Below are 27,515 nucleotides of genomic sequence, written 5' to 3' on the forward strand. Positions count from 1 at the left end.
TGAAATGTCTCAACAAGGTATGCTTTAGATTCCAATTTGTGAGATGGAATTCGACTAGGAAATGGGAGTAGATTCAAGAGTGGGGCCGAGACACATCGGAAAAAGGTAGGCGCTAAGCCTCGGGACAAAAGCTTGCATGGACCACGTTATGTGATTAAACCTATAAGGGTAAGCGACACAAATAATGACATTTCTTTCAACAATCCTCTGATATCTTTAACCAGGTAGAGAAGGAGCGGCAATTTTTGTCCTTTCGTTTTAATTCAGCAAGTTAAATACATATTACACATTCCTTGATATGGTGTAGCTAGCAGGGTCCTCTAATATCCCCTCTAATTCTCCATGTACTGAATAGTCCGAAAGGGCGGAAAGGGTAGAGATTTTCAGGGATTTAACTACTTGGCAATGACTCCTTGAACATTGAGGAAAGCTCTAGAACCATCAGTGGACACCAAGACGTTCTTCAGCAGTCTCGGAAGGGTCTTGTGATTCCATGCCACCGTCCATAGATCGAGATCTCGGCAACATTCTTTCGTTCACTCATCATGATCTGCTTGATCATATAGTACGTTATGTCATTCAACAACTTGATCTCGTTGAGGTTGGGAAATACATACTCGTCAAGTCCTGCGTTGATCATGGGGTACAGCAAGCGCGGTCCTCCATGGAAGTCGATCTTCCCGACATTTTTCAGGTAATTAAGCATCCGGGGAAGTCTAAGTCTAGCTTGAAATTGCAGAACAATCCGGTGATAAACGCGAGCGAGTAGACGAGAGGAGCGCACTCCGAGGATCTTCGAATCGTGCTAATGAACCCAGTCTAGCGGCTCGCCATCTCCTGCTCCACTTCCTTCCTATTCTTGTAATCCTCATCAGTCTCCAGGTCGTACAAAATGGATATGTGGTGATATAGAGCTAGATAGCAGAGCTCCTTGAATGTCTTTCAGGTCGCAGGGAGCCGAGCGAGCGCTTCCGGCTTCACCACATCCAAAAGTACATTGAAGATGTCGGAAGGCAGTTAAGAAAAGGTGAGACCACTTCTTCTAGATCTGACTCTGATGTGGTTGAGATATCAATAGACGGTTCGTGAATAGGCGGCACCACTGTCTCTGGACCGGAAACTGATGGGACCGGTGACATTTGGAAAGCCTGCTGCACCCTCTGGGCGCGCTCCATGTGCAAAATCATACGACCATGCAACCATTCCAGTGGCTCTTCCGCCAGCATATCTTCGTTGTAGGATATTAGTTCGTCGTACTTTGAAATCAGCGGGTTGACGAAATAGTAATCGTCAACACACTCATAGTCTGCACAGACAATGTAAGACGGCGCCTTCTTGCAGGTCTTGGGGACCATGTCCGAGTTGGCAATATGATCGATACTCCCAGGAGGATTCGTGCGACTATCGTTAAAAAGGGGCTAACTGAGGAACTTACAGAGCTGAGTAGATAACACATTATCTAGGGGTTTCCCCGAATTTTTGGAGCCCCTCTTGACCTTAGCATCCTTCTCTACTTGAGGGGCCCTTCACAACTTGAGCGTTGGTGTTCTCTAGGCCAGTAACGGAGATGTTGTCGTCAATGCTTTAAAGCAGCTTGCTGGCTTGGAAGCTGATGTTATTGGGGCCATAATGGCGCAGATAGGTGTCAGTCTTTACGAGTTTCCAGGCCTTAAGGTTGTGGACCATGCCGCTCTGGGAAATACCGTTATGAGCACTCCTCGGTAGTCTACTTACCGACCGCAGCGGAGTGAACTCGAGGACTCCGCTGAGACTGGCGCTGAGACTGGCGAGCTGGTTCTACCAGAGCTACCCAAAGAGCCTATTCACCGGGATGACCATCTTGTCAGCAACTTCAGAAGATACAGGTCAATACTTACATTTGTCGACCGCAGTAGTAGAAATTCCTGAGCTCTGCTGAAACTGGTGAGCTCGTCTTAGTAAAGCTAATCCGAGGGTAATTTCCCTGGAGCAGAAATCCTCAAGTGCAACTCCTGAACATAAGTGTGAAGCCTCGCTCACGATGGCAGAACGAAGGTCATCGTACAAACCCGCGCAAATTAAGACATGAGACATATTCGAATCGCTAAACGCGAAGGTAGACGCACTGAATACATCGTTGGTAATACACATTCAAAACTATATAGCGTCATCGTAGCAAAAGAGCGTAGGGAACAGACGCGAACAGACGTGTTGAAGTGAAAGTTGTCAAAGCGTCAATGAGGGCAGATGGCCTACCCACCTCACACTTTCTATATAGGCGACGGGGAGATATTTTCCTTTCTTACTATCAATCTACAAGGCCCCCAAAAGTGTATGGTTCCTTCACCTTCACCCTGATGTTGGCGCGACACGACCCGCTGTGCAAGTGTAATGTTGCACTTGTGGTTCATTAAACGCCACTCCCATTGTGGCGGTTCCTTCACCTCCGAAGGCTGGAATAGGGCTATCATTCTTATTAAAGACAACTAAAATGCTCGTGGAGCTGGTAAATGGCTTCTCTAATGCTTGGCGGAGAAGAGTTCATACACGGCAAGAAATTGCTGATCAAAAATTACCCTACTGTTAACATTAATCTTGTTGATAGACATGTTGTTGCCCAGTAATAGTAGTGCAGTATAAGGGTGATTGATTTTGATTGCTCCAAACAGTTTTTTTTTTTTTGGGGGGGGGGAGGGGTGTAAGGTGTGAACAAAGCTTGACCGCACAGGTATACCAGACAATCCACACAATAAAGTGAGAGAACACCACCACCGAATTTGGGGTGCAGTAAGTAAAAGAGTTTCAATAGTTTGGTCGGTGACCGGGAATGAAAGATTTCCCAGAAAGGGCGACCTTAGGAAGGTAGGAAGGCAACATTTCGTGTTCTATGTTGTGCGGTATTTTCTGAGAAAACATGAGCGAGTTTCAACGCTCTCATCGTCAATGAAGCTGCTCTAGACTAAGTAAAAATCTAAGGCAATCTTGGGCAATCTCTGGTAGATTTTAAACGGTGGAGGTATAGCTCAAAGCATTATTTCTTGCACTCATCTTCCACCATTTTCCACCACAACTACCATGATAAAACCTTATCCTAACATCTCTACCGACAAACATGTCTTTAGTTGTAGCTGAAAACCCCAGTTTTACTTCCGCAACATCATAATCATGGCTTCTGGACTGCTCCTTAGTCTACTTTCCTTCTGCCATCTTCTCCGCATCGCTCCATACTCTCATATCGCTGACCTCGACTACGCGCTCATATTCCTGATTCATTATTAGATTATCCAGGCTGGCAGGGGGTTCGTGGCCTAGTGCTTTCCTGAATTCGAAAAGGGACACTAGGATAGGAGAAGAGACTTAGAAGGCTGGCAATTTAGGTGGCGTTGGTTTAGAATTGGGTAGGGAAGGGTCCTATGAGGCACAAGGAGAAGCCTAAGATCTGGAAAGCGCGAAGGTAAGAGGGAAGGCGAGGACGTGTACAGCGATTGTACCATATTCAAAAGAACAAATTTTACCTCAAGGGACGAAATCACTCTTAATCCGTCGCCTAATACTCAAAAATTGCTTGCTCAATCAGTCCTTCCAGAAGTAGAACTCTCGGCTCCTAGCTTACGGCAATCAGCCCTGCCAGCATCGACATTGCGTCTGCTATGATGTCGAAGTTATGCTTTCATTGCTGTAGGGCGAAGAACGGCTAGGTTGGGGTTTCACTTCCAGCAGTCTTTACTTTACTATACCACTATTACTAATTAGATCGGTGTACGGCGCTAGAGGGATTGGGAAGGGCCTTAGGTGAAATGTGATGTGATACAAGTGTGTTTGCCTTTCCAATTTTATTTTCCACCCTCATCTCTTAAACTCGCATCGGCTTCTCCCCCTCGTCAAAGAATCCCCTACAAGTACATCCAAAGCTAAGAATGGTGCCCATTATGCTCGGCAAATCCCTCCTCTCCCTCGTCGCCCTCGTCACGCTCGGGGGTCCATACAGAGTAGACTGTAGGTATTTCCTATTTTTCCCTCCTCATTTCATAATCTCGTAAGATCTCTTCGAAATCGCTTCCTAATTCCTCCCACATCAGCGAAACCCGCGTCCTAAACTCCCGCCTCGACAACGGACAAACCATGTCAGCGGGTCTGTTCCTTGGCCTCCTAATCCTATACTACCTCCATTAGCTCCTCACACCCTTCTTCTTCAAACCCTCTAAACTCTCCCAAACCTCCACCTCCCAGAGCAAAAACTCCCTACAAAACCAAAAATAGAATGTCGATCACGCGCTCCTATGTTCACACATATACTCTACCTACCCGGATTGTCGGAATGTCTACATCCCGGCGCATCATGAACTGATCCCAAGTTGGGCAAAGGGTGACCACATTTATATTTGTTTAGTGGGAGTTTGGGGGTGGTGTGGTCGGGTTAATGGGTTGAGGGGTGGTGGGTGTTTGCTGGGGAGGAACGCAAAATAATGGACGGGAGATTGGAAACTCTGCAGACTTATTGAGACTAGTCAACGGGAGGGAATTGGATAATGTATTGGGAAACTGAATGGCTTGCATTAGGGTCGAGAAGCATATTTATTATGTGTATCCTTACACACGGACAACACGGCACCCGAGGCAGAAAAGATGATATGAGTCGAAGTGAAAATTCAGAAAGTAGGAAACGAAAAACCTGCACTTGATGCTGCATGCTAGCAACACCTAACTCATCCATGCGTATTAGTAATAAATCTCCCCAAACCCCAGACTGATGCAGTCGTGACACATTGGTACAAATACAGAATATCTTCGAAGATAAAGCAGGGAACCCATACGAGCATATCAAACCCTAAACTCCACATAAAACCACCCATCGTATATAGGTTGTCTCTCACGTATCAAGGCCCCTCGATAGGCACCGCAGTCTCGACCTTGATGTCCGGAGGCTCATATGGCGGCTCATTATCCGGTTCAAACGCGGGTCCGGGTCTACGTGTTGGTGGCGGCGCCCTCTCCCTCTCCTCGTAATAAACGTATGAATTAGATGGATCGTCCAGTCGTTGTGGCAGAGGGCGGTCATTTGGAATAGGAACGTATTGGATGTGGTCGAAATCATGCTCCGGAACGTATCGGGAAGGAGGATGGGAAAGATACGAACCGCGCGCTGAACGAGGGTCACGAGGCACGCGTATATATCCATATTCGTGCACGGGTTGGCAGTATTCGTCAACGTAAACTGGAGGTGGACCGCGAGATTCCTCTGGTGGACCTGCGAAACGGTACCGGGTGGGTGAATATGGATGAAGGCGTTCCTGGACGGGGACATACTCCGCGGGCGCATGGCGAACAGGAGGGTAATAGTGCTCATCGGGGGGTCCTTGGTCAACGCTCTGATCTCTCGAGTAGGCAGGATCATAGTCTCGGTCCGCGTTGGGATGGGGTGTCTCCTGTTGGTCGAGACGGCGACGCGTCTCTTCGTATCTCTCATATCTCCGGCTTTGGGAACGGTGCATACTAGCTCCACGAATATATGGTTCTTCGCGTGCAACACTCATGTATCTGTAATAACGCGAGGGTATGTGTTCATGAGGGATCCTGTCTCTCCGACCATGAGGACCTATTCTCCTCTGGACTCCAGAATCCGGCGTTGGTACCTGGCGGCCGTTTGGTCTGTTCTCTTCATATCTTGATCCATTAGATACAGTAGACGATGCGGTGTGGTGTACCGTTGGTAGGGCGCGACCGGGGTCTAGTTGCTCGTCTGCAGAGGGGACATTTGGGGGTGGTGGGGTGTAACGAGACCCATCGTCAGGGTCGATCTCCCTAGAGGGTGGCTTTGGTTCTGTCCGAGGGGGGACTTCTTGCTCAGGGGCTTTGTTCAAGGATGGTTCTTCACGGTCAAATTCTTCCAGAAATCGATCTGCTTCGGCCTTGGCTCTTGAAGGGCTGGGTTCTGAGTTAAAATCCCTTACTAGTCGATACTCTGGTCGACGAGGCTCCTCATCTCGGTATCTAACCTCCTGAATATATGGCCCATATTCTTGAGCACGCAATCCCTCGCGTGGATGCGCGTAGACTATCTCCGGTTCAGGACCGTAGAACTCCTCGTGCTCCCGATACAAGGATCGCCTATCATGATAGTCATCATATGGCGTAACAGCATCACGGATAATCCGGGTACCAAGAGGAAGTTCCATATACTCTCGCGGGCCAGGATAATGTTCGTCCAGATGATCCCTGGGGACCTGAGTGGCGAAATCGTTAGCTCTAAATACCTTTCCGCTAGAATCTTGTGAGCCACCTACATAATATCGTGGCTCAGCGTAGTACCGATGCCGACGATCGGCTGGGGGAGGTTCACCATGATAAGATAGCTTCTTGTTGGCCATCCGGAGGGTTTGGTTCGACTGGGACGGTAGCGCTGGGCGCCGAGGATCGTACTCATCTTCGCTTGGTTTGGGTGGGCGGGGAGAATCAGTATATGGCGAGGCCAAAGACGAAGGACCGGACTTGTCTACGGAGGTGCCAGGAGTACCACCGGTTCTTGCTGCTTCCTTGGACAGAGAGTGACCTGGGGATGCTACTCCAATATTATCCGATATTCCGATCTTAGGCAATGGCATAGGAAATAGCTTTGGAAATACAGTGGCAATTAAGTGGAGCTTCTGGTCATCCATACCAGGAGCATGGATGAGGCCAGAGATCAAACGATCACTAGGGAGCTCAATCATATCTTCTTTCCAATCCAGATGGGCCGGCAGTTGTGCACTTCCATAGCCTGGAGTCTGGGGACCATGATGCTGAGATTTGAAATGCGATAATAGGTTTAGTACGGTATAAGTCCTTCTCTCTTCCGGTCGAGAAGGGTAGGTAGCAGATGACTGGTGAGACAATTCATCTAGACAAGCTTTACAAGAAAGGCCTGGAGCATTTTTCAGAGCCTTAGGAATCTCGTGATTGGAAAGTGCATCAATGAAGTGATTCAGATTCGGTTCATGATTGAACTCAACATGAAACTTGGAAATGACAGCAAGCAACAAAACGTATATCCGAACACTGTTTGGAAGATCCTTGATGCCGGATGTCTGTTTCCAAATGTCCTGGACTATCTGAATCACGGTACTCACTTGTTTGTCGTATAGGTTGGTACGATGCTCGGCGTCCTCATCGCCACCTCGCATGGAAGGCTCACTGGGGTCTTGTCCTTGTGGTTGGTTTGCCTGGGCCGGTGCAATAACGGAACCAGTGGCGGCAACGGAAGTCAAGTAACCTGCATTGCTTGCTTGCTGGGCATAAGCGGGTGGGCCCATGGCTTGGTATGAGGAGTAAGAATCCATAGGCGCTCCATACGAGTGAGAATAGTCGTAGCCCGAGACCACACTAGGAGGAGGAGCAAAGGGCCCACTGTAATGACTGCCGTACTGGTTATAAGGACCAGGGCTGGCCTGAGGAAGATGGGGAGCCATGTGAGGAGTTGATGTACCAGCACGTGAAAACCCACCATAGTAGGAACCGTAGCCATGGCCGGCAGAGCTTGAGGCAGGATGGTGGGCATGCTTCACAGAAATCGGGTCCGGATGAAACGGGGTATCCTCTGGCCACTCGGCTTCTCTCCAGGCCACTACTACGTTGCCAACGCTAAAGGCATTAGTGTGCTTTGCTCCAAAATGTTGGATGACTCCTTCAAAGCCGTAAAATCGGGTATTACCCTCGCACCCACTGCCGTAGCATAGGAAGAGCTCTTTCCTGAACTGTTCTGTGATTGGTTTGAGCTTGTTGTCATATACCCACTTCATGTTTTCTAGGACCAATTTCAACCTCTGGGGCTCTGCGGAATCAGGATCTGATAAGGGTTGAGGGGAAGTATCTTGGTCCTTGGGGAGTTCGGCGTAGAACATCCGCCGAACATACACCAGGAGATCCACTGCAAACTTTGGGCTGTTCTCATAAGTCACTGCTCTCCCGTGATCCCAGTCCTGGTTGATGAACTCATCTGCGAAAACGCTGAGCTTTTCTCGTATTGGTCTCTGCGATTCTTCCCACTCCCGATCTAGAACTTCCTTGACTTCCTTGAGGCTGGCGTCTTGTTGACGGCGATCAGCTGCTCTTGTCGTAAGGGAGGAGAGTCGGGAAACATGATCTGATTCCGCCTGTTGGGCAGCAGGTAGCTGAGCCAGAAGGCGGGGATAGAGCATATTCCAGGAATAGTCGTTCATTGGCTGCGAGATCTGAATGGCCGCCTTGAATGAGTCCATATGGCGTAATATGTTTGGAGGGATAGGAGGGGCGAGTTGCTGACACCGTCGTTCAATGTCGACTCTTCGAGCTGCTTTGGCTTCGTTTGCATCGTGCAGGTTTCTTTCAGCACGTGATGAAGCTGTACTTGGGCCAGGGCCTGGGACGGGTTGCGGGGTAAAGACAGCCGGTGGTATAGTTGGCGGCCTGGGCTGAATGTATTGGGGAGCAGCAGCTGCAGTTGTTAGGGTGTGCACTGGAGGGGAAATGTTGATGAAAGCTCGAGTTGCGATCTCTCTTCTTAGAGAAATATTGAAAGTCTGATACTTACAAGCCGGAACTGGGGCGTATATGATGGGAGATTGAGCTTGGAGTAAAGGAGACTGCAGTGTTTGGGGCATGTTTACAGCCGGAGATGGCGCCTTTGAGACGGGGCGTTTGGGCTCGTGGTGATCAGACCACCACTGGTATTTGACCTCCCAGCGCTCCCAATTTTCGGATGCCTTCATTCGCTCTTTGCCTCTTCCATCTAGTCCTTTTGACCATTCTTCTGTTGCCGCTGAACCAAGGCTCTGTGCTTGCTCCAGTTCGCGCATGATGTCTTCGACGTGTACGTTGAAATAGTATTTTCCAATATCAACGCCTGCGGGAGTAGTCGCAGCTTGGAGTGTGTAGGCGAGAACGTAATTTTGGTCGGTGGTGAGGAAGGCAAAAGGGAGTGCAGGCCGTAATGCGGATGCCGTGGAAAAAAGAAGGCTCGAGTCCTACGAAATCAGCTTTCGCTCCCATACTTGCAATGCCGTGCTTACAGTTCGACAGCGCTGTAATAGGCATGGCCCACAGGCTCTGACACCAAATGGCCAGATTGTTCGGACCCCAGTTGATCCAGGGCCTTTCTGCCAAATTTTCTCGCCAGTAACAAATTCGTTCTGCCTGGTACAGAACTGACACCTTTTGCCCCAGACGAGTTGCCACATCTGCAACTCGGAAAAGCCAGGAAGCGGCTTTGGAGGCTTGGTGGGGTGCGCATTGCGGGCAGCTGCCCAGATAGACTCAGATTTTAGGAGACGGAGAAAACCAGAGTCTGGTTTTACATTTGGAACATGGCGAATGTCCGTAAGACATGAATGAAACGATCGATTGACTAATAGTAATCGACCAAGGTCTGCGAGCGAACAAGAAAGAAATATGTGCTGCCATATTTCTGGGAGAAGCCCAGCGCATGGCGTCACTGGGGTTGTGGCTGAGGCAGAAGCTGGCTCTAGCTTGCGTTTCTTCTCTTGGCTTGATTCGAGCTCTTCGGCCTTGCGCTTCGTGGACAAGGCGTCATTTTGAGCTTCTCTTCCTGGTGTGTCGGGCTTGTCGGATCCATAGAAGTCGGTAGAGGAGGTAATGCTAGCTTCGCGCTCCTCCATTGCTTCCCCGCACGTCTTCAGGCGAAGCTCACAAGCGGAGCTCCACCCAGCGCATACGACAGGCTGAAGACATGAATTGAGTCGTGAAGAATGAAGGTTGCACGTGTAGGTGGTTCTTAAGAGGGGAGGAGAGGTGGTCGGACTTCGAAGAGTGGGCACAGAGAGCAAAGGAAACTGGAGAAGATATTATAATGCGCAGAGAGCGCGTGGGGAGAAGTTGAGGACCAAGGCTGGTAGCTTGGAGGACGAGGGTGGATAATAAGGGAGGGGAGGGATGGATGCTGCGATGTTGAGGCTTACGGAGCAACGACAGCCAAGGGATAAGTGAGGCGAGAGCCCTGCGGAGGTGTCATATCCAGGCATCTTGGCAGGCGCCATTCACGTGACCTTTGCCAAGCCATTCACCATGGATGATGTAATCGTGTAGGAAGGCTGTGAAGACCCCAGAGCCCGAAAGCATACGCAAGTCTCTTTCGAGAAACATTTGCATTCCTGAGCACGCGACAGGCTCTTGCTTTGCTGCGCGCCCTCTATATTTCCTTCTCTCTTCTCTCTTTGTCCTCTTGTTCGAGTACACCGACACCTCCCCATCCACTATCCGCTCGACTTCTGCCACCATGGCCACCCTCAATACCTCGACCAACGGCCCAAATATTACTCGAAGTTATCAGGGCATTGTAAATGCTCCGCCGCCATCCGGAGCGCAAGCCAGCTCACCAACGTACGGCCAATGGGCTGTCTTCACCGTTTCTGCCCCACTAGTCAGCGCATTCCAGCAGGACGGCGGGAAGGAGAGCGTCTTGAAGGTCCAGAGTACTGGCGGTATGTTTGACCACACTGTCCCAGGGCCTTTGGAGCTTTGAAAGCTAACTGCATCACAGAGGGAGAACTTACCGACCTCATCGATGAATTCTCCGACGGCCGCATTCAATTCGCCTTTGTCAAAGTCAAGGACTCCAACACGACCCTCCCAAAATGCGTCCTGATAGCATGGGTATGTATTGGCTTTCACGAAGCACCAAACCCACCGCTGACCTTGTACATAGTGCGGAGAGGGTGTGCCTGAGCGGACCAAAGGCTATTTTGGCAGCCATCTCGGTGTGGTTTCAAAACTTCTACATGTATGCTTCTATTTCATAGGCCCGTGTCGTGTTCCTTGCTCATCGAGAATAGGGCTACCATGTCCAAGTCACCGCCCGATCAGACGCGGATCTCACCCCGGAGAAGATTGTGCAAAAGGTTGCCGATGCCTCAGGTTCGAAATACTCAGGCGGGCCGGCAATTTCCTCAGCAGTCGGTCCTCCACCCATCGCCACCAAGAAGCCCGTGTTTACACCAACTCAAGTAGGCGGGGGAGGGTCGGGATTCAATCCTCTTGGGTCGAGGTCCAGGGCACCAGCGCCAAGCACGAACGTGGACGAGGATGGTTGGGGCGCCGATGCACCGCCTGTGACGCGCACGCAGCTAGAGAAGGTCCAGCCTGCCTATAAGCCGACGAAAGTCAACATGGCTGAGCTTGTTTCGAACAAGCCAGAGCAGTCCCGCTTCCAAGCTCCGCAGGCACACTCTTCAGCACCGGATGTGGTCAAGGGTGGGTACCAGCCAATTGGCAAGGTGGACATTGCAGCACTCCGACGCGAGGCAAAAGAAGCACACGATGATAGACCTGCGCCGGTCAAGGGAGCATACGAACCAGTAGGCAAGGTTGACATTGCAGCCATTCGCGCCAAGGCTCAAGGCGGGCCTTCTGCGACCTCGCCGCCCTCAGGATTATCACCAGCGGCTACTGGCGCATCTGGCCGTAGCAACGACGACGAAGAAAGGCCAAGGTCCCTTGCGGAAAGGTCCGCAGCTTTCTCGCAGTCCGAGAGGCTCACAATGCTTCCAAAGCCGAAGGTTGCAAACAAATTCGGCAGTGCGAGCGCTTTTACAGGAACGAAAGCCCCAACGCCCGCGGTGTTTGGAGTCAAGGCGCCTGCTGCGTCCGCCCCAGTCGGAACCGCGAGCAAGACTTTTGCCGACGAAGGTGGGAAGACTCCTGCTCAGATCTGGGCCGAGAAGAAAGCTGCTCAAGGGGGGTCTTTGAAGTCCCCCACCGCTGTCAGCGGCCTCACATCTCCTCTTCCTGCACAAACCAGTGGCGGCGGCGGCGGCGGAGGAGGAGGAGGAGGATGGCAGAGTGGTTACACAGGCAAGAGCTGGGCACCAGTCCAGACAACCCGAACAGGACAGTCTGTAGGTAGTAACCTCAGCAACCAGAGAACCGGCGAAGAGTCCCAACAAGAAGAGCCTGCATCGCCAGCTGGCGGTATCAGTGCTCTAAAGGACCGCTTCAAAGGGGCTGCGCCGATGGGTGTTCCTACCACGCGACCCATTCCTCAGCCTGAATCACCACCACCAATGGACATGTCAAGCAAGCCGAATGCAGGATCTCGAGGCGTCCCGATCCCGGGTCTGCCAACACGTCCTGCCGTGCACGAGGATGATGTACCTCCCGTACAACATCAACGCCTTCCTTCACCTCCACCGCAACCCCGAAGCCCGTCTCCTGAGCCCTCGGGATCCCCCGTCCGCATTGCTATGCCAGTCGCTCGCGGACGAGAACCCGAGAAATTGTCGCCCGCAGAAGAACACCCACCTGCGATGCCAACTCGTTCCCTCGACCACGCTGCTCACCAAGCTCGCGACCTCTCTCCGGAACCCCAAGTCGGAGCCAAAGAACCAGCCCGTGGTGCCGGCGTCGCTGTCGCCGCCACAACATTTGGAGTCGCCGCCGTCGCTGGCGCCACAGCCATAGGAGCGGGAGCAGGAGCAGGGGCCGGTTCAGGAGACTCAAGTGGAGGCAAACGTGCCGTAATCCAATACGACTACGAAAAGGCCGAGGATAACGAAATCGGGCTCCGCGAAGGCGAGTACGTCACCCACATCGAAATGGTGGATGAGGACTGGTGGATGGGGCAAAACTCGGCTGGAGAAACTGGACTCTTTCCTTCTAACTACGTCGAACTTGTCGAGGACAACGAAGAGGGTGGGGAAGGCGTTGGCGCGCCTCCGTCACTGCCTTCGCATCCTTCCGCCGCGGAAGAAGAGCCACCTGCGGGGCCCTCGCAGCCCGCAGGTGGTGCGGGACCCACAGCGACAGCGCTGTATGATTATGATGCCGCCGAGGATAACGAGCTGAGTTTTCCGGAGGGTGCGACGATTACAGGTGTGGTAAGTCAACACCACAGACACATACACATCTCTTTCCGAAGTTTTATGGCAGGCACTAACAGCTGTGATAGGAATTTCCAGACGAAGACTGGTGGCTGGGCAACTTCAACGGGCAGTCTGGTCTCTTCCCTGCAAATTACGTGCAGCTTGATGTGTAGGCCTCGAACTTGCGACATGACATAATCTTGGTGATTTTCGTGATTGCAAGTCAGTTTCGGTGCCGAGGTTGTAGATTGGATGAATAGAGGGTGTGTGTCTTTTTAAGCATAGTGAGCGTGTGCGTGCGAGTGATGGATGGGTGGTATGAACGTCAAGATTGGGTCAAGTCTGTGGGTGACTGGATGGAGTAGCCACAAAAGTTGAAATGGATACTATTGAAACATCTCTCCAACTATTGTATCTATGTGGCTGGCTGGCTACATTAGTGTGCCTATGAGTGAGCGATGGATTGTTAATCATTTTCGCCTAATCCCATTTACCAGCTTCACTGTAATCCTCATGTGCGTTAACGTTATTCCGGGGATCGTTCATTACCATCACCTCCATCATCATTGTTAGTTAGGGACTTGGATGGCTTTCAATGGAATCCAAAATATGGGGCAATGAAATCATTCCCCAATGCTCATGTTGAGATCCAATACTGTTTCCCCCACAATCTCAAGGTGTAAACCAGTCGCCAAACACATCCGCAAAAATGCCATAAACCATCATACCACGGTACTTGGAAGTTATCCACCTATCTAACCCGCACCAAGGCCTTCATGAGGCAGCCATTACCCAGTGTAGACTAAAACACCCCAGCATTCACCAACCCATCAATCCATACCACAAGTTTACTCCCATCTCAATCCTCATCCCCATCCTCATCAACCGCTAACCACTTCGCCCTACACTTAACTGCCTGCCCTCTCACCTCCCTCTTCCGATCATCCAGTGCCGCCGTCAATTTCTTAACCACCTGTCCCCGATACGGCAGCACGATCTCTTGTCTCAGCTGCTCAGGCACTAGCGTAAGACACCTCAACGCCGTTGCTCTCACTCTCATGGAATTCGCTGGAATTTCCTTTCTCACATCTGAGCTTAGGATCACTTTGCCAGACGGGATGGAAGACGAGGTGTTGAGTAGCCGAGAGATGAGGCTACCGGCATGTTCTTCGACCTGTTTCGGTCGTTCTTGGAGAATGGATGTAAGGGTGCCGATTGCGGCTTCTTTGACAAGACCCTCGCCCTTTAGGTCTAGACTTTGGAGAAGCAGCGGGACTAATTGTCCGACTTCTTCGACCACGATGTCGAAGGGCGTCCACTTTAGAATCCCGCTTAGAGCAATCAGGTAGTTTGGTTTTGTCTCTAGGCTTGTGTCGCGGAAGGACTGGGTAATGTTAGGCACAAGCAGCGCGAAGGACTTCTGCTTGTGCAATCCTGAGATTTGGCAGTGGTTCTGTTTGGTGAGGAGATCATCTGGTTGGAGTAGTGTCGCAAAGCCATGTGCGACGGCTAATCCGTATTGAGGGTGTGAGAGGAAGGAGAGAAGTTGAGGGTATAAAGTTGAGAGTATCGGGCTGCTTCGGAGTAGGATGCCTTTGAGACACGCGAAGATAATGCGTATCCGCGGCGGGTCCAGCCTTAGAGGATCGAAAATATCAATGGGAGCTTTGAGAAGGGGGTCCAAACAAGTTTTTAGGGCTGGTGTTGCAATGAATTTGTTCATCACGAGTGATATTTGACGTAGGGAGGCGGACCAAACTTGGGGAGGAAGGAGAGGCTGTTGAGAGTAGTTCGCCAGAGATGAGATGAGAAGTTGGACCTCGCAAGGCAGTGTCGTCTCCTTTCGAAATGAAGCGAGTAAGTGGGTGGACACGATCATAGTCCGGTTGTACTCGGGAGAAGTGGAAGTACTGAAGGGTGGAAGCTCTGCTTGGGAAGTCTCTCTGAATAGGGTGTAGAGTTCAGCGGAGACCTTGTTCTGCTGATCCAGTGGCTGCGATCTAACGATGATGTTGCATATCCTTCCCACCAAATCGAGCGTCGCTTCGTCATCGAAGGCCTCCGGGTGCGACGCATCTACGCTAGAAGTCCGCGCCAGGAGAGGAAGAACAATGTCTTGATGGTAAAGCAATGATTCGTGATTTTGCTCAAGCTTACTCGCTCCTTGATTTAATGCATACAGCATAGCTGAGAGTAAAGCCACAATATAGGCTGAAGAAGCATTTTGCTTGACCGCCGAGCTGAATTTGTTCTTCAGTCGAAGGATGACGGTATCGAAAATCTTCTCTTCGCTCGCGAGCTTCGCAAAGGCCTCGAGAACCGGTACGTAGCCTTTTGAGCTGTTGACATCCGCATCTGGGAGTTGAGCCATAAAGGCAGGGAACGCCCTGTCTACCACGACTTGTGGTTTCTGATGTGCAATCTCCCCGAGACCGTTCATGGCAGCCTCCTTGATTTCATCTTTACCATACGACTCCTCGTCGGTGACGATGGCATGGAACAGCTGGATGATCTTGCCGACGTCGTCGTCACTGAGTAATTGTCGTGCCTTGGAAAGTTCAAGTAAACCGTCCAGACAAACCAACCGAAATGATACCTCTTTGACAGGTGCTGTGGACAGACCATTTACCATGACCTCTACAGCCTGATCACGGAACTGCGCCAGCGCATTCGGCGGTGCATGTTCTTTTGCCAACCCAACCGATCGCCAGTCGCCATACACTTCAATGTCTGCTCGAACAAGCTGGACCAATACTTCCAGTAGTCCTCGTTTTTTTGCCATTGTGTCAGCAGTCTGAAACAATAGGAAAAGGTTCGGAAGAACGCCGGCCATAATGAGGTTAGTGACTTCAGGGGATACTCCAGCAATCGTACGAAGAATCCGTGCCGAAGCCTGAGACTGTTTCGTTGGAGCATCCTCGAGATGCTCATTACACTCTTTCGTGATTGGTCGTAAGTACGCATTCAGCGGCCCACTCGTCCCTTGCGACAACGTTCTCGCAATAGCTGCTAAGCCCATGAGGGCCTCCTGCGCAAGGTCCTCCTCCTGCACATTAAGCACTTCAAACTTGAGTGCGTCCCATAAAGTAATTGAATACAGACCCACGGTCCGAGGGCCGTACTCGGAAACGGAAGAAGTGATGGTTTGAAGCACATCTCGCTACACTTTGTCAGACCACAGTCACCCCAGAATGGCATGAACCGCCTACCTTTGTGTTCATAGAAGTGGAATCTAGCTTATCCAAAAGCGCCGGGTATGCATAAGGGGCAAAGTCAGGGGTGGAAACTATACAGTCTCTGAGGCGGTCCTTCAAGTGTTGGGCAGTGATGCCGTACGGGTCGTCTGGTGGAGGTCTAAAGGTAATTGGAAAGTAATTAAACACGGCATCGAAGAGTTCCTGGACGGAAGTAAGTACTGGAGGCCTGCGGGACTAGAAGAATCAGGCAGGTATACCTGGGCATCTGCGCCGATGGTCCACTCGGTCATAGGTACTCTCAGGATCGAGAAGACGACCATGAGATTCCGCGGGTCCTTCTCACCATCAAAGTATGAAATGAAACGAGGCATGAAGTCGGGAGTGGTATCGTGTAAAGTTCGTAATGCTGCAAGAAAATCAGCGTGCTGCCTTCATAGATATGCGACTGGAGTGGGTCATACCATCTCTATATTTCGCCATCAATGTGTCTATAAGTCGTAACACGGGGTATCGTTCGCTCTGTTGTTTGTACTGGCGGAGGGGGTGGGTGTGATAGAGGAGCCTGATAAAGTGTGAGCTTGTGACCAGCTGGCAGAGGATGAAAGACGAACGTCTCCATAATGGCCCTGACCCTCTCATTGTCCCACTTACCACGCTCCTCGAGGGCTATCAAGCCTTTGGCGCATGAGCCCAAGCCTTCAACATCTTCGAAGCGGGACAGGATGAAGTCACAAAGGAGGTTCCCTGCCAATTGTCTTAGCTTCTTGTTCTACCTATGTACATTTATTGAAGGAACTGCGGGATACGGGAAGATCCGAGTCCGTTACGGAAGGAGAGACGTACTCTGCTGGAGAGACAGCGCCCTCTGTGGCACGAGAGATAGCACCTCGGCCAAGTACGACATCGCTGGGAGGGTCAGCAGGCTGTTATTTCGTCTAGCGACCATATGTTTTATACTCTTGGATCTGGTAGCGCCATCCTCGCCGTTGAAGTACTCTCCCAGCTCTTCCACCAGTGCCAGCAGCTTCAAGTCGCCATTCTGCAACCCTGCGTCTTCGTCAGTCTCGGCTCCCTCCTTTCGAAGCGGGGGGTGTAAATACGCGTCGCCGACTGCTGGGCAACAGCCGAAGCGTCCCGCTTGTTCCTGTCATAGTCCAACAGGTACTGTTGGATATCTGACATTCTCACGGTGCGGTTGTCTGAAAAGTTGACGGCCAAGGCTTTCAAGAAATCCCGTCGTGATTACATATGACGGCAGCAGAAGGTCTGCGCACTGATTGGCTCCCGATGTCGGATGTGGGGCACAAAAGTTATGCACGTCGCGGGTGATATTCGCGGAATCAGAGGCATATATATTGGTGAAAGAGTCAAAGAATTTCTTTTGGGGTACTACTCCCACGGTCTAGTTTTCCTTGACCTTTCTCCGAGAAATTCTCCACGTTCCTTTACCTTGCTTTTTCTCAATTGGCGCACCATGGCCGAAGAAAAACCCCACTGCAAAGTCGTTCTCGCGAACAATATCGCCAAGGGTCTTCTCGAGGAGGTCGCCGAGGGGTTGAGAAAGATCGACAGGAAACCGCTGCTGGTGGGCTTCTTGTCGAGTACGGATCCAGCGGCCAGGGTCTACGCCGAATGGACGGGCAAGACGTGCAATGAAAAGTGAGCAAGTTCGTCCGTTTACTTCCTGTTCACGTTCCATTTCACCATTTCAATTTGAGGATAGAATCGACCTGATGGGATGGTAGCGGTTTTGCATTCGAGCTCCGCGAAGTTGACCGTGAACTCCTCGAGGACGCCATTATCGACGCGAATAATGACCCCGAGGTTGACGGTATTATCGTGTACTATCCAATTTTCGGTAATCGACAGGACCAATACTTGCAGCAGATCCTCGATGTTTCCAAGGATGTTGAGGGCCTGTCACATAGGTACATCTTCAACATGTACCAGAATATCCGATTCCTAGACTCGCACAACCAGAAGAAGTCGATTCTGCCGTGTACGCCGCTTGCTGTCATCAAAATTCTCGAGTACCTGAGGATTTACAACACGATTTTGCCATACGGAAACAGGCTCCATGGCAGGACCATAACGGTGATCAATCGAAGTGAGGTTGTAGGAAGACCATTGGCAGCCCTCCTGGCGAACGATGGAGCATGCGTGTACAGCGTTGACATCAACGATGTGCAACAATTCCATCGCGGCGAGGGACTACGGAAGCGGCGGCACGAAGTCATTGAGAAGCCCGGTTGGACGCTGGAGAATTGCTTGCCATTAAGCGATGTAGTGATTAGTGGGGTGCCCGGCGACAAGTACAAGGTGCCGTTGAACTTGCTACGGGAAGGAGCCGTGTGCATCAACTTCTCCAGCGAGAGAAACTTCAGCTCCGATATTAAGGAGAAGGCGTCTATCTATGTCCCCGCCATTGGCAAGGTTACCATCGTCGTCCTTCTAAGGAATCTGCTCGTAAGTGAAGCATCCAGTCCTGTGCACATCACCCGCTAACCCTGGAACAGCGCATTGTCCAGAACAAGATCGACGCGACAGTAGATGCATCAGGGAAAGGTTCTGAAGAGAAAGCGGCTCAGGTGGCCTCATAGGAAAAATCATTAAAGACAGTCTTAGAGCATGCGCATGCGCCATTTTGATACCCTTTATAGAAAGGCGGGATACGCAAATAAAAGTACGTTTGCACTCGATTTTTCGTATTAGGATGGTTCTCAGAACGCCATACCCACCTGGCGATTGCCTCCTAACGCCATCCATGCAATTGTGAATCGTTCAGTATCGCCCTTTTTTTGGTGTTGGTGGCTCTTCGACGGAAGGGTGCCCCTGCAAGTCATCAACCACCGTCCCCTCCTCATCGTCAGACGCGCCCCTTCCACGCTTGAGACCCTTCATTTTCCTTGTCTGGAGAGCACTAAAGTCCTGCTTCCCGACATGAATCTTACCAACCTTGTCACCCATGATGTCAGTGTCAATATTCTTCTTCGTCTTCGGCTCAGTGCCCTTGGGCTTCCTCAAAGCGTCCTTCATCATGTTGGGCTCGGCGAACCTCTCCCTTCCAAGACGAAAGTCTATCCTCGGCCCAGTCTCCTCGACTTCTATCCTCGGCAACTTCTGTCCACTTCGCTTTGTGAGGATTCGGTACACTCGAATGTGGATCTGCGGCGCCGGCCGGCTCGCATCCTCCTCTTCTGCAGAAACGGATATTAAGTATTGCAACCCTTCTACATCGACACCGGTGGCTTCCTGTCCCCTAAAGAAATCAAGAAGGAGAGACTTTGCGAGAGTGTATTTCGTCTCGTTTGGGTTCTCGAAAACCGCCCCATGGAATGCAATCATGGGCTTCAGTCCTTCGGCAGCTTTTTTGTTCTTAAACTGCTGCATCTCTCGGAAAGTCTCAGGGACGATATAAAGCTCCAGCATGTCAAGAATTCTGTAATCAAAAGTACGGACAAAGGTGAGGCAATGCGGACGCTTCTTCGAATGGAGGCTGAGGACGAGGATTGAGGTGTCATTCTTGTTGGCAAAAAATTCGAGTGCTACTTTCATCAGTATCCGGCAATCCTTCTCGTTGCAGCATCTTACATGAGGGATCTTCAAACGGGTGGATCTCGTTCTTCTGGGTGAACTTCATACACAATGGCTTCTTCAAGACGGCTAGGTCCTTGACGGCAAGCTTCGAAATGTTTGTTGTCTTGTTTCCAGGGACGAACAAGGTCATCTTAGGGTTTTCATGCTCCTGGGGAGCCCGTTTATCTAGGGCACGCTTGGCGCGGGCATTCTTGGGTTTTCTAAAGGAATAGTCAGTCCCTGGTCCTAGTAAAATCTAGGGGAGCATGTGACTTACGCCTGTCGCAACATTTTGGGCGGATGCTGAGTGTGAGGATGCGGCCGTGTCCGTCTCGTGCCTCACCAAATTTTGTAACTTATTTCCCCACTTAGATGGAAGGTCTAGCCGAGGGGGCCAGTTTCCGCGGCGGGGGTCTTGGCGTGTGGCCGTACTTCGGCGGGGCAAGCACGTCAGTCGCATTCTCTGCCGTCGCAACTAATCAATTTATCAGATCATCTCCGGCCCCCGTACGAAGGTGAATTGCTTTTGACCTTCAACCACCTAGGAGTACCTCTTCTGTATCATTTAAGCCTATCCCTTCCCTGACTCTCCTTCGAGAGGATCCTTCTCCTCACCCCGTACCAGAAAGGCCGCTTCCCCCTCACCCTATCGTACTTCACCCCCCTCACACGACCATGGCAACTGTCAAGGAGATCGCCGACGAGGCCGCTTTCGCCTCCACCATATCCTCCCTCCCCTCCTCCACACTCGCCGTCCTCTACTTCCATGCCCCATGGGCAGCGCCATGCAAGCAGATGTCGACTGTCCTCGCCGCCCTCGCAAGTACATACTCAGCAGATGCGCCTGTCGTCTTTCTGTCGCTCAATGCTGAAGAGCTTCCGGAAGTCTCCGAGCAGTACGACGTGACGGCGGTCCCATTCATAGTCCTCCAAAAAGATGGCAGGGGCCTAGAAACGGTGTCCGGCTCTGATGCTGCAAAGGTACGCGCGGCGGTGGAGAAATATGCAGGGCCTGGAAGCGGTAATGCGTCAAAGGCCGCTCTACCTCCCGCGCAAGCAGTTACGAGGCCACCACAGCCGGCAGCTGCGAACGGCACGAATGGAGCTCTAGATGGAGTCAGGAATCTTGCCGCTTATACGCCGACCGCCGAAGGCCCGAAGACGGCGCCAGAATATAGCTCAGGAGAAACAAAGGAAGCCCTTTTCAAGAGGATAGGAGAGCTCGTGAAGGCGGCACCAGTCATGCTGTTCATGAAGGGCACACCAAGTGCACCACAGTGTGGGTTCAGCAGGCAGACAGTCGGCATACTGCGAGAGAAGGGCATTCGTTATGGTTTCTTCAACATTCTAGCCGACGATGATGTGCGACAAGGGCTGAAAGAGTTTGCGGACTGGCCGACGTTCCCGCAGCTATGGGTCGGCGGTGAGCTGGTTGGTGGTTTGGATATCGTAGGTCCCCCTTTGCCGAGGTTAGCATGCACTTCTAACAGCGTCTGAAGGTCAGGGAAGAGTTCGAGAACGACGAAGACTTCCTAAAAGAGTACTCGGTGAGCGGTCAAAGGAACACGGGGGGTCCAGCTGCCCCATCTACTCAGGCCCAACCGACGTAAATAATAGGGGCTTCGAGACTATAGCAAACCGTCATGATTTATTCATGTATCAGTCTTTAGAATATCATTCGGCGAGAATTGCGTTGTACGGCTTGCTACATACCAATGAGTCACGACTGAGCATATTCAATTGACGTTTCTTACTCATGCGTTTGACCCGTGTTTTCCCGGTACCACTCCTATCAGCCATGGTTCACAAAGCTTTGGCATCCACGTCATTCCTGTGTTTCATCTTTCCTAGCAAGTTCCCACCCCCTGACATATATAGGAACTGTCCTCCTCAGCCCTCGATATCCTTTTACCACTCTTCGCACTTGCTTCAAAAATGCGGCTTCCCCAGAAGCCGTTCGGTTTCGGAGGACAGCGAAACCCAGTCTTGCTTTCTTCACCAGAATGGTATCTATATCTGGGATTAAGGGTTCTGGCTTCTTCATTCCGACCAACATGCTCGAGTACCCCGAGGCGAGAGCAGTGAGACAGAGAATAGGGTTTCGGTTTCTTTAGAACAAATCCACCAATTAATAGCCCCATGCCCTCCATTCAAGACCCCTGGACATCAACACGAGCGGAAGGGATCTATCAATAAACATGTGTCAACTCTTACGCTCTGTTCGAGCCGATTCTCCCCGCTCTGATGTTCCTCCTTCCAGCGTCTTAGACACAAAGACGATGAAAAAACCTTTCCAGTGGAGATTATGTTCGTTCCAAGAACCCCACGTAAAATCCTCGATCTTTGGGGAAATATACTTCGACTAACCGAGATCTGTAAAAGAATCTACCGGAGACTATATGTTTATTAGTCAGGCTGTCTTCAAATATTCAGAACTATGCCGTCATATGGTGCTCTAGTTCCTCAGCCTTCGAGGCGTAGTGTTTAATAGACCGTAGTATTGTGTTATGATATCTCCCCTAGAACAGGGTCTATGTGGCTTAACACGGTGACACGTGACCTTGTTGAAAGAAGAAAAAAATTGGTGGGGAAAAAGGAAAAAGATGTAAATAAGTACATAGTTACTAGAGCTAGGGGCTAAGGTGTACAATCTTAGGTGGACTGGAGGCGACTATATTAGAAGGAGATAGGAGTGTAGGTAAGTGTAAGGCCAGGATGGCGCTTACGTGTAAGGCCGAGATGGTGCTTACGTGCGACGGGTATATATACTATTCTGCACCCGAAAATCAACGTTGGTTGATTATTCGTACCTTTTGGTTGTATTGGCGGAGTGGTGCGGAGCCCCGTCCTTACAGTAAGAGCCTATAGGCTTTCGTTTAACTAACAGTAGGAGTAAACAAGGCATTTTAATTAAGATGAATGTTAGATAGATTGCTCTATCTAGGCTGTGTTGTAATAATTAAGAACAACTACAACTGTCGCGTATAGTAAGAGCCTTGGCTAGGGCTCGGAGCCTGGGACGCGGCTTAGGATCTAGAGATAGTATGTTCTAAAGCTTAGTGTATATAAAGAGAGCCTTTAACTTTTTTAGATAGTAGAGTTACTTTATCTAATCTTCTAAACAGCTATTGCTAAGCTATTTTACCCTCTACAGTTATAGGCCTAGGGCTTTAAGTGTAACAAGGTCGGCACGGTCAACCACGTGGCCTTCTCTCGCTTATAGAGGTTTAGGCTAGGCTAGAGACAACCGCTAGTGCTAGTGCTTACCCTAGCATTACCTATATATATATTATACTATGCGAGAATACTTAGCTTAAGTATTCTCGTGCGTACCTTTTAGTACAGTAGGGAAAGTCGTATAGTATCGGCTTGGCAGGCGGGGCGCCTATCTTATTACATTAAGAATCTAGAATGATTTTTTTATATAACTATAGTACTAGTAATTGTAACAGCACAGGCAAGACAATGGGTCCGAATGCGGTGGGAATCCACTCAGAGGCATATGGGAGTGCATGGGGACTTAGAACCTGGGAATGCTATTAACACTTATAGGCCTTGTATAAAAGGATATTAAAAAACTACTAAGCTAGCTATAAAAGCAAAGTGCAACTAAATACATAAAAGAATAGGGGTAACAGCAGAGGGCTAGGCAGAGCTAGAGCTAGGTTAAGTTAGGGTTAAGCTAGAGTTAGAGCTAATATAGAGACTCTTTAAATAGATTCTAGGCAACTTAAGATAAAATAATTTATAAGAATTATTACACTACTCCCCCTTTATAAACTAATAGTCTTTATTAGTAACATACTTTACAGGCAAGTTGCTTACACACCTAAGTTGCTTACTTTTACTAAGACTCTACTAAACTACTTTTTCTACACTAATGCATTCCTAACAACACTACTTAAATATGCTAAAAGAATATTAGATATAGCTTACACTTTAAGCTTTTAAATAAAATATAAAACTTTTAAAAAAATATACTATAACTATATATAAAGTTTTATAAAAAATAATAAATAACTATAGCACTAGATAAATTTTATAAGCTAATTCTACAGCTAAATTATAAAAGCTAGGTAATAAAAAAAATTTAGTAATTATTAAGACTATACTTAAGCTATATACGCAAGAAATTTCCTCTTAAATAGCATTTATAGCTAATATAGCTAATTCTTTACACACTAAGTATAATCTAGGCTATGTTTACATAAACTAGTCTAGTATGTTTATAAAGCATTATTTAAAGCTTAAAGTAAAGTTTTAAGTGTAAGTATAGTTAAAAAATATTTAGCTAATTATAAAGCGTATTTTACTAAAGTTATATATGTTATTATTTTAAATGCTATACTTAGCTTTAATATTCTTTATAAGGCTAAACCTACTTTAAATTACTTTAAAACTTTTATAAAAAGCTTTTTTATAGTTATACTTACACTTAAATGTTACTTTAAGCTTTAAATAATGCTTTATAAATATATAAAGCTAGTTTATGCTAACATAGCCTAGATTATACTTAGCGCGTAAAGAATTAGCTATATTAGCTATAAATACTATCTAAAAGAAAATTTCTTATATATATAGCTTAAGTATAGTCTTAATAATTACTTACTTTTTATTTTATTACCTAGCCTTTATAATTTAGCTATAGAATTAGCTTATAAAAGTTATTTAGTGCTATAGTTATTTATTATTTTTTATAAGACTTTATATATAGCTGTAGTATGTTTCTTTAAAAGTTTTATATTTTATTTAAAAGCTTAAAGTGTAAGCTGTATCTAATATTCTTTTAGCACATCTAAGTAGTATTATTAAAAATGCATTAGTATAAAAAAAGTAGTTTAGTAAGGTTTTAGTAAAAGTAAGTAACTTAAGCGTGTAAGTAACTTGCCTATAAAGTACATTAGTAACGTACTTCATGGGCGAGTCGCTCACACACCCGAGTTGCTTACTTTTGCCAAGACCCCACCCTAACAAACTCTATTATGGCCTATAACAACCTGCTCTAGCACTATATAGTATAGTACAGCCTAGAATATTATTTAGATACTACTTCTGCTTCTTGCTTACATATTTGCGCGTTATGCCTAGTCTAATTGCACTGTCTACAGCGCCTTTAGGATAGCTTACCTACTTTAGCTTACACCTACTTCTTTGCCTTTTTTTTATTACTGCGCGCTTTAAACTCTTTTAAAGCTATTAAGCGTAGGCTTTTTTAAATTATTAAGGTTCTTTTTACCTTAATTTACTTTTTTTTATATAATTTACATTACATAGCAGCCTTATTAGCTACTTAAAGCTTAGTAATTTTTTATTATACTAACACTAGCTTATGTGTAATTATTACTGCCCTCTTTAAAACCTTTTTAAACGCTTTAACTATAGAAGTTAGTAAACTATTTATATGCTTTTAAATTTTTATTTTTATAAGCATTAACTATAACCTAAGTTTTAAAGTATTACTTAGGGTTTATAACTACTAGGGCTTATTATATATAAGTAGTAGTAGTAATAGAGTGCGCAACTTTACATTAAGGCCTATTATAACTTATTATAGGTTAAAAAGAACTAATTTAGCGCCTTAAAACCTTTTTTAAATATTACTAAAAGTAATTATAGCATTATAAGCTACTTTAAAGCATAGTAAGAACTTTATTTTTATAATATAAGTAATCTAGTTATGTATAAAGTTTTTAGCTTAGCGCCTATATACTTTTTTAAAAAGAGTAAAACAACCTATATTAAGTAGCTATAAGAAGTGCAATAAGTAAAAAAGTATATAAATAGTAATAATCTTATTATTCTTATAGTATTACTAAAAATAAAGTAAGTTATAGCTTTTATAGCTGTTAATAACTAGCAGACAGTAGCTACTAACAGTACACTTCTTTATATGCGTGTTAAAGTGCTTTAACTAGTCTAAACTAAGCTAATTAGTAGTCTAGCTACACTTAGAGATTATAATAACTTAATTCTAAAGTAGATTTTTATTTTTATACTAGTTTAAAAAGTAGTTGCTACCTTAAAAAATAATAAAAAGCAGAATAGCCTACTTTTTAGCATTAATGCCTTAGATAGCTGTTGTTTACTTCTAGTTACCTAGCTAGACTGCTTTTAGCTATTCTTATCTCTCTAAACTTATAATAACTACTTTAGTAGATATTTAGCCTATTATAAACCTTATTTTATTAAAGTTGTATGTGTTATTATTTTAAATGCTATACTTAGCTTTAATATTCTTTATAAAGTTAAACTAGCTTTAAATTACTATAAGATTTTTATAAAAAGCTTTTTTATAATTATACTTATACTTAAACTTTACTTTAAGCTTTAGGTAACACTTAATAAATATATTAAGCTAGTTTATGCTAACATAGCCTATATTACACTTAGTGTGTAAAAAATTAGCTATATTAGCTATAGCTACTAGCTAGAGGGGAAATTCTTATATATTTAGCTTAAGTATATGCTAAATAATTACTTACTTTTTGTTATTATTTAGCTTTTATAAGTTAGCTATATAATTAGCTTAAAAAGGTTATCTAGTGTGTTAGTTACTTATTATCTTTTAAAGGACCCTATAAATAGCTACAGTGTGTTAGTTAAAAAGTGTTATATTTTATTTAAAAGCCTAAAGCGTAAGCTGCATCTAATGTTCCTTTAACACATTTAAGTAGTGTTATTAGAAATGCATTAGTGTAGGAAAAGTAGTGTAGTAGGGTCTTAGCAAAAGTAAGCAACTTAGGTGTGTAAGCAACTCGCCCATAAAGTACGTTAGTTATAGTATAAAGTGTTACTGTTAGGTTCTCTGCATTTTTAAACTAAAACTAGTCTAATTTAGCTAGGTGTTCTTACTAAGTATTTCTTTACACTACTAGCAGTGTTTTCTACACTAAGCACTATGCGCACCTATTCTAATAGTAATCTATATAAATGTCTAGCCTATTAATTATTAAGACTTTTATTTATTGCTATTTATGTAGCTATTAATCTTAGGCGTGCGTTTAGTATAGTAGTATTTAGGTGTTATTAGAAGTGCCTTAAAAGTCTCTTACTATTAAAGTAGTAGAGGTAATTTCAGGCATTATGAAAAGTTATTTAGTAGTTAGAGGTTAGTAGTTAAAAGTTAAGCATTAGCAGTTATTTTTAATTTTAACAAGTTATTAGTAGTTTTTAAGTTTCTACCTTAGCGTATTTTTTATAACTTTTCTAAAAGTAATTTTAATTATAAAGAATAAAAAGTTTTAAACCTAAAAGCTTTAGTTAACTAAAGGTTAATAAAATCTAGTTTATAGACTAAATAGTCTAATATAATAGTATGTAAGTATTATAACTTAAACTAAATTAGATGTGTCTTAAAGCTTAGACATAGTTAAATAAATAATTAGTATAATATTATAATAAAGCTATTACTAGTAAAAGTAAGTTGTTTAATATAATATAACAGCACAGGCAAGATAATAGGTCTAAATGCAGTAAAAATCTACTTAGAGGCATATTAGAGTGTGTAGGGACTTAGAACCTAGGAATGCTATTAACACCTATAGGCCTTATATAATAGGATATTAGAAAACTACTAAGCTAGCTACAGAGGTAAGGTGCAACTAAATATATAAGAAAATAAAGGTAACAGTAGGGGGCTAGGCAGAGTTAGGGCTAGGTTAAGTTAGGGTCGAGCCAGGGTCGGAGCCGATACAGAGACCCTTCGGATAGGTTCCGGGCAACCTGAGATGGAACGAGAATTGTTACATAGTCTACTTAGAAATTATAACACACAGCCTTTCCTCTCTAGCAGCGTCCTTGCTGCCTTGTCTACTCTACTGCAAGTGTTAGAAAACTGTTATTACCTATAAGTGCCTGTTATTCCCTTATTACAACTGTTGTTCTAGCTATGCCCTAGTGTTGTTCTTAGTCTTGTTATAACTATACTGTCTACTAC

The 27,515-nt window shown here is 46.9% G+C and overlaps 8 protein-coding genes across 8 annotated transcripts; 5 read left to right on the forward strand and 3 right to left on the reverse strand.

The window, feature by feature from the left end:
• Nucleotides 1-4: 4 nt before the first annotated feature.
• On the forward strand, nucleotides 5-3,258 carry BDR25DRAFT_363216 (uncharacterized protein; the record flags this gene model as incomplete). Its single annotated transcript, XM_033696709.1, has 22 exons — nucleotides 5-17; nucleotides 59-224; nucleotides 356-373; nucleotides 426-469; nucleotides 510-694; nucleotides 727-903; nucleotides 947-1,005; nucleotides 1,047-1,062; nucleotides 1,094-1,271; nucleotides 1,306-1,443; nucleotides 1,539-1,558; nucleotides 1,591-1,721; nucleotides 1,749-1,865; nucleotides 1,939-2,034; nucleotides 2,070-2,164; nucleotides 2,197-2,384; nucleotides 2,432-2,561; nucleotides 2,708-2,761; nucleotides 2,814-2,841; nucleotides 2,903-2,918; nucleotides 2,980-3,093; nucleotides 3,121-3,258. The coding sequence occupies 22 exons, from the start codon at nucleotides 5-7 to the stop codon at nucleotides 3,256-3,258; spliced, it is 2,121 nt and encodes a 706-aa protein (XP_033539863.1).
• A 134-nt stretch (nucleotides 3,259-3,392) lies between these two features.
• BDR25DRAFT_363217 (uncharacterized protein) lies at nucleotides 3,393-4,349 on the forward strand (the record flags this gene model as incomplete). The annotated part of the gene is made up of 9 exons (XM_033696710.1): nucleotides 3,393-3,433; nucleotides 3,462-3,567; nucleotides 3,611-3,634; nucleotides 3,678-3,698; nucleotides 3,772-3,792; nucleotides 3,867-3,968; nucleotides 4,021-4,103; nucleotides 4,153-4,291; nucleotides 4,335-4,349. 9 exons carry the CDS (start codon nucleotides 3,393-3,395, stop codon nucleotides 4,347-4,349), a joined length of 552 nt encoding a protein of 183 aa, XP_033539864.1.
• A 198-nt stretch (nucleotides 4,350-4,547) lies between these two features.
• On the reverse strand, nucleotides 4,548-9,917 carry BDR25DRAFT_347501 (uncharacterized protein). Its single transcript, XM_033694272.1, has 3 exons — nucleotides 9,003-9,917; nucleotides 8,525-8,957; nucleotides 4,548-8,428 (listed from the first exon to the last, which is right to left on the reverse strand). The coding sequence occupies exons 1-3, from the start codon at nucleotides 9,606-9,608 to the stop codon at nucleotides 4,857-4,859; spliced, it is 4,611 nt and encodes a 1,536-aa protein (XP_033539865.1). The 5' UTR covers nucleotides 9,609-9,917; the 3' UTR covers nucleotides 4,548-4,856.
• Nucleotides 9,918-10,065: 148 nt separating this feature from the next.
• Nucleotides 10,066-13,262, forward strand: BDR25DRAFT_298737 (uncharacterized protein). The gene is made up of 5 exons (XM_033689096.1): nucleotides 10,066-10,430; nucleotides 10,490-10,602; nucleotides 10,655-10,729; nucleotides 10,782-12,821; nucleotides 12,893-13,262. The coding sequence occupies exons 1-5, from the start codon at nucleotides 10,226-10,228 to the stop codon at nucleotides 12,977-12,979; spliced, it is 2,520 nt and encodes an 839-aa protein (XP_033539866.1). The 5' UTR covers nucleotides 10,066-10,225; the 3' UTR covers nucleotides 12,980-13,262.
• A 173-nt stretch (nucleotides 13,263-13,435) lies between these two features.
• On the reverse strand, nucleotides 13,436-17,207 carry BDR25DRAFT_273815 (ARM repeat-containing protein). Its single transcript, XM_033687374.1, has 8 exons — nucleotides 17,104-17,207; nucleotides 16,961-17,050; nucleotides 16,847-16,909; nucleotides 16,615-16,747; nucleotides 16,465-16,565; nucleotides 16,261-16,409; nucleotides 16,016-16,204; nucleotides 13,436-15,966 (listed from the first exon to the last, which is right to left on the reverse strand). The coding sequence occupies exons 1-8, from the start codon at nucleotides 17,183-17,185 to the stop codon at nucleotides 13,666-13,668; spliced, it is 3,108 nt and encodes a 1,035-aa protein (XP_033539867.1). The 5' UTR covers nucleotides 17,186-17,207; the 3' UTR covers nucleotides 13,436-13,665.
• Nucleotides 17,208-17,361: 154 nt separating this feature from the next.
• Nucleotides 17,362-18,694, forward strand: BDR25DRAFT_117205 (NAD(P)-binding protein). The gene is made up of 3 exons (XM_033683650.1): nucleotides 17,362-17,662; nucleotides 17,749-18,469; nucleotides 18,520-18,694. The coding sequence occupies exons 1-3, from the start codon at nucleotides 17,478-17,480 to the stop codon at nucleotides 18,601-18,603; spliced, it is 990 nt and encodes a 329-aa protein (XP_033539868.1). The 5' UTR covers nucleotides 17,362-17,477; the 3' UTR covers nucleotides 18,604-18,694.
• On the reverse strand, nucleotides 18,628-19,897 carry BDR25DRAFT_273820 (Brix-domain-containing protein). Its single transcript, XM_033687375.1, has 3 exons — nucleotides 19,857-19,897; nucleotides 19,595-19,800; nucleotides 18,628-19,548 (listed from the first exon to the last, which is right to left on the reverse strand). Exons 1-3 carry the CDS (start codon nucleotides 19,868-19,870, stop codon nucleotides 18,785-18,787), a joined length of 984 nt encoding a protein of 327 aa, XP_033539869.1. The 5' UTR covers nucleotides 19,871-19,897; the 3' UTR covers nucleotides 18,628-18,784.
• Nucleotides 19,898-20,051: 154 nt separating this feature from the next.
• Nucleotides 20,052-21,426, forward strand: BDR25DRAFT_298744 (glutaredoxin). The gene is made up of 2 exons (XM_033689097.1): nucleotides 20,052-21,028; nucleotides 21,079-21,426. The coding sequence occupies exons 1-2, from the start codon at nucleotides 20,255-20,257 to the stop codon at nucleotides 21,187-21,189; spliced, it is 885 nt and encodes a 294-aa protein (XP_033539870.1). The 5' UTR covers nucleotides 20,052-20,254; the 3' UTR covers nucleotides 21,190-21,426.
• Nucleotides 21,427-27,515: the final 6,089 nt, after the last annotated feature.

The sequence above is a fragment of the Lindgomyces ingoldianus genome, assembly GCF_010093535.1.
Source record: "Lindgomyces ingoldianus strain ATCC 200398 unplaced genomic scaffold BDR25scaffold_64, whole genome shotgun sequence".
NCBI classification, from domain to species: Eukaryota; Fungi; Ascomycota; class Dothideomycetes; order Pleosporales; family Lindgomycetaceae; genus Lindgomyces; species Lindgomyces ingoldianus.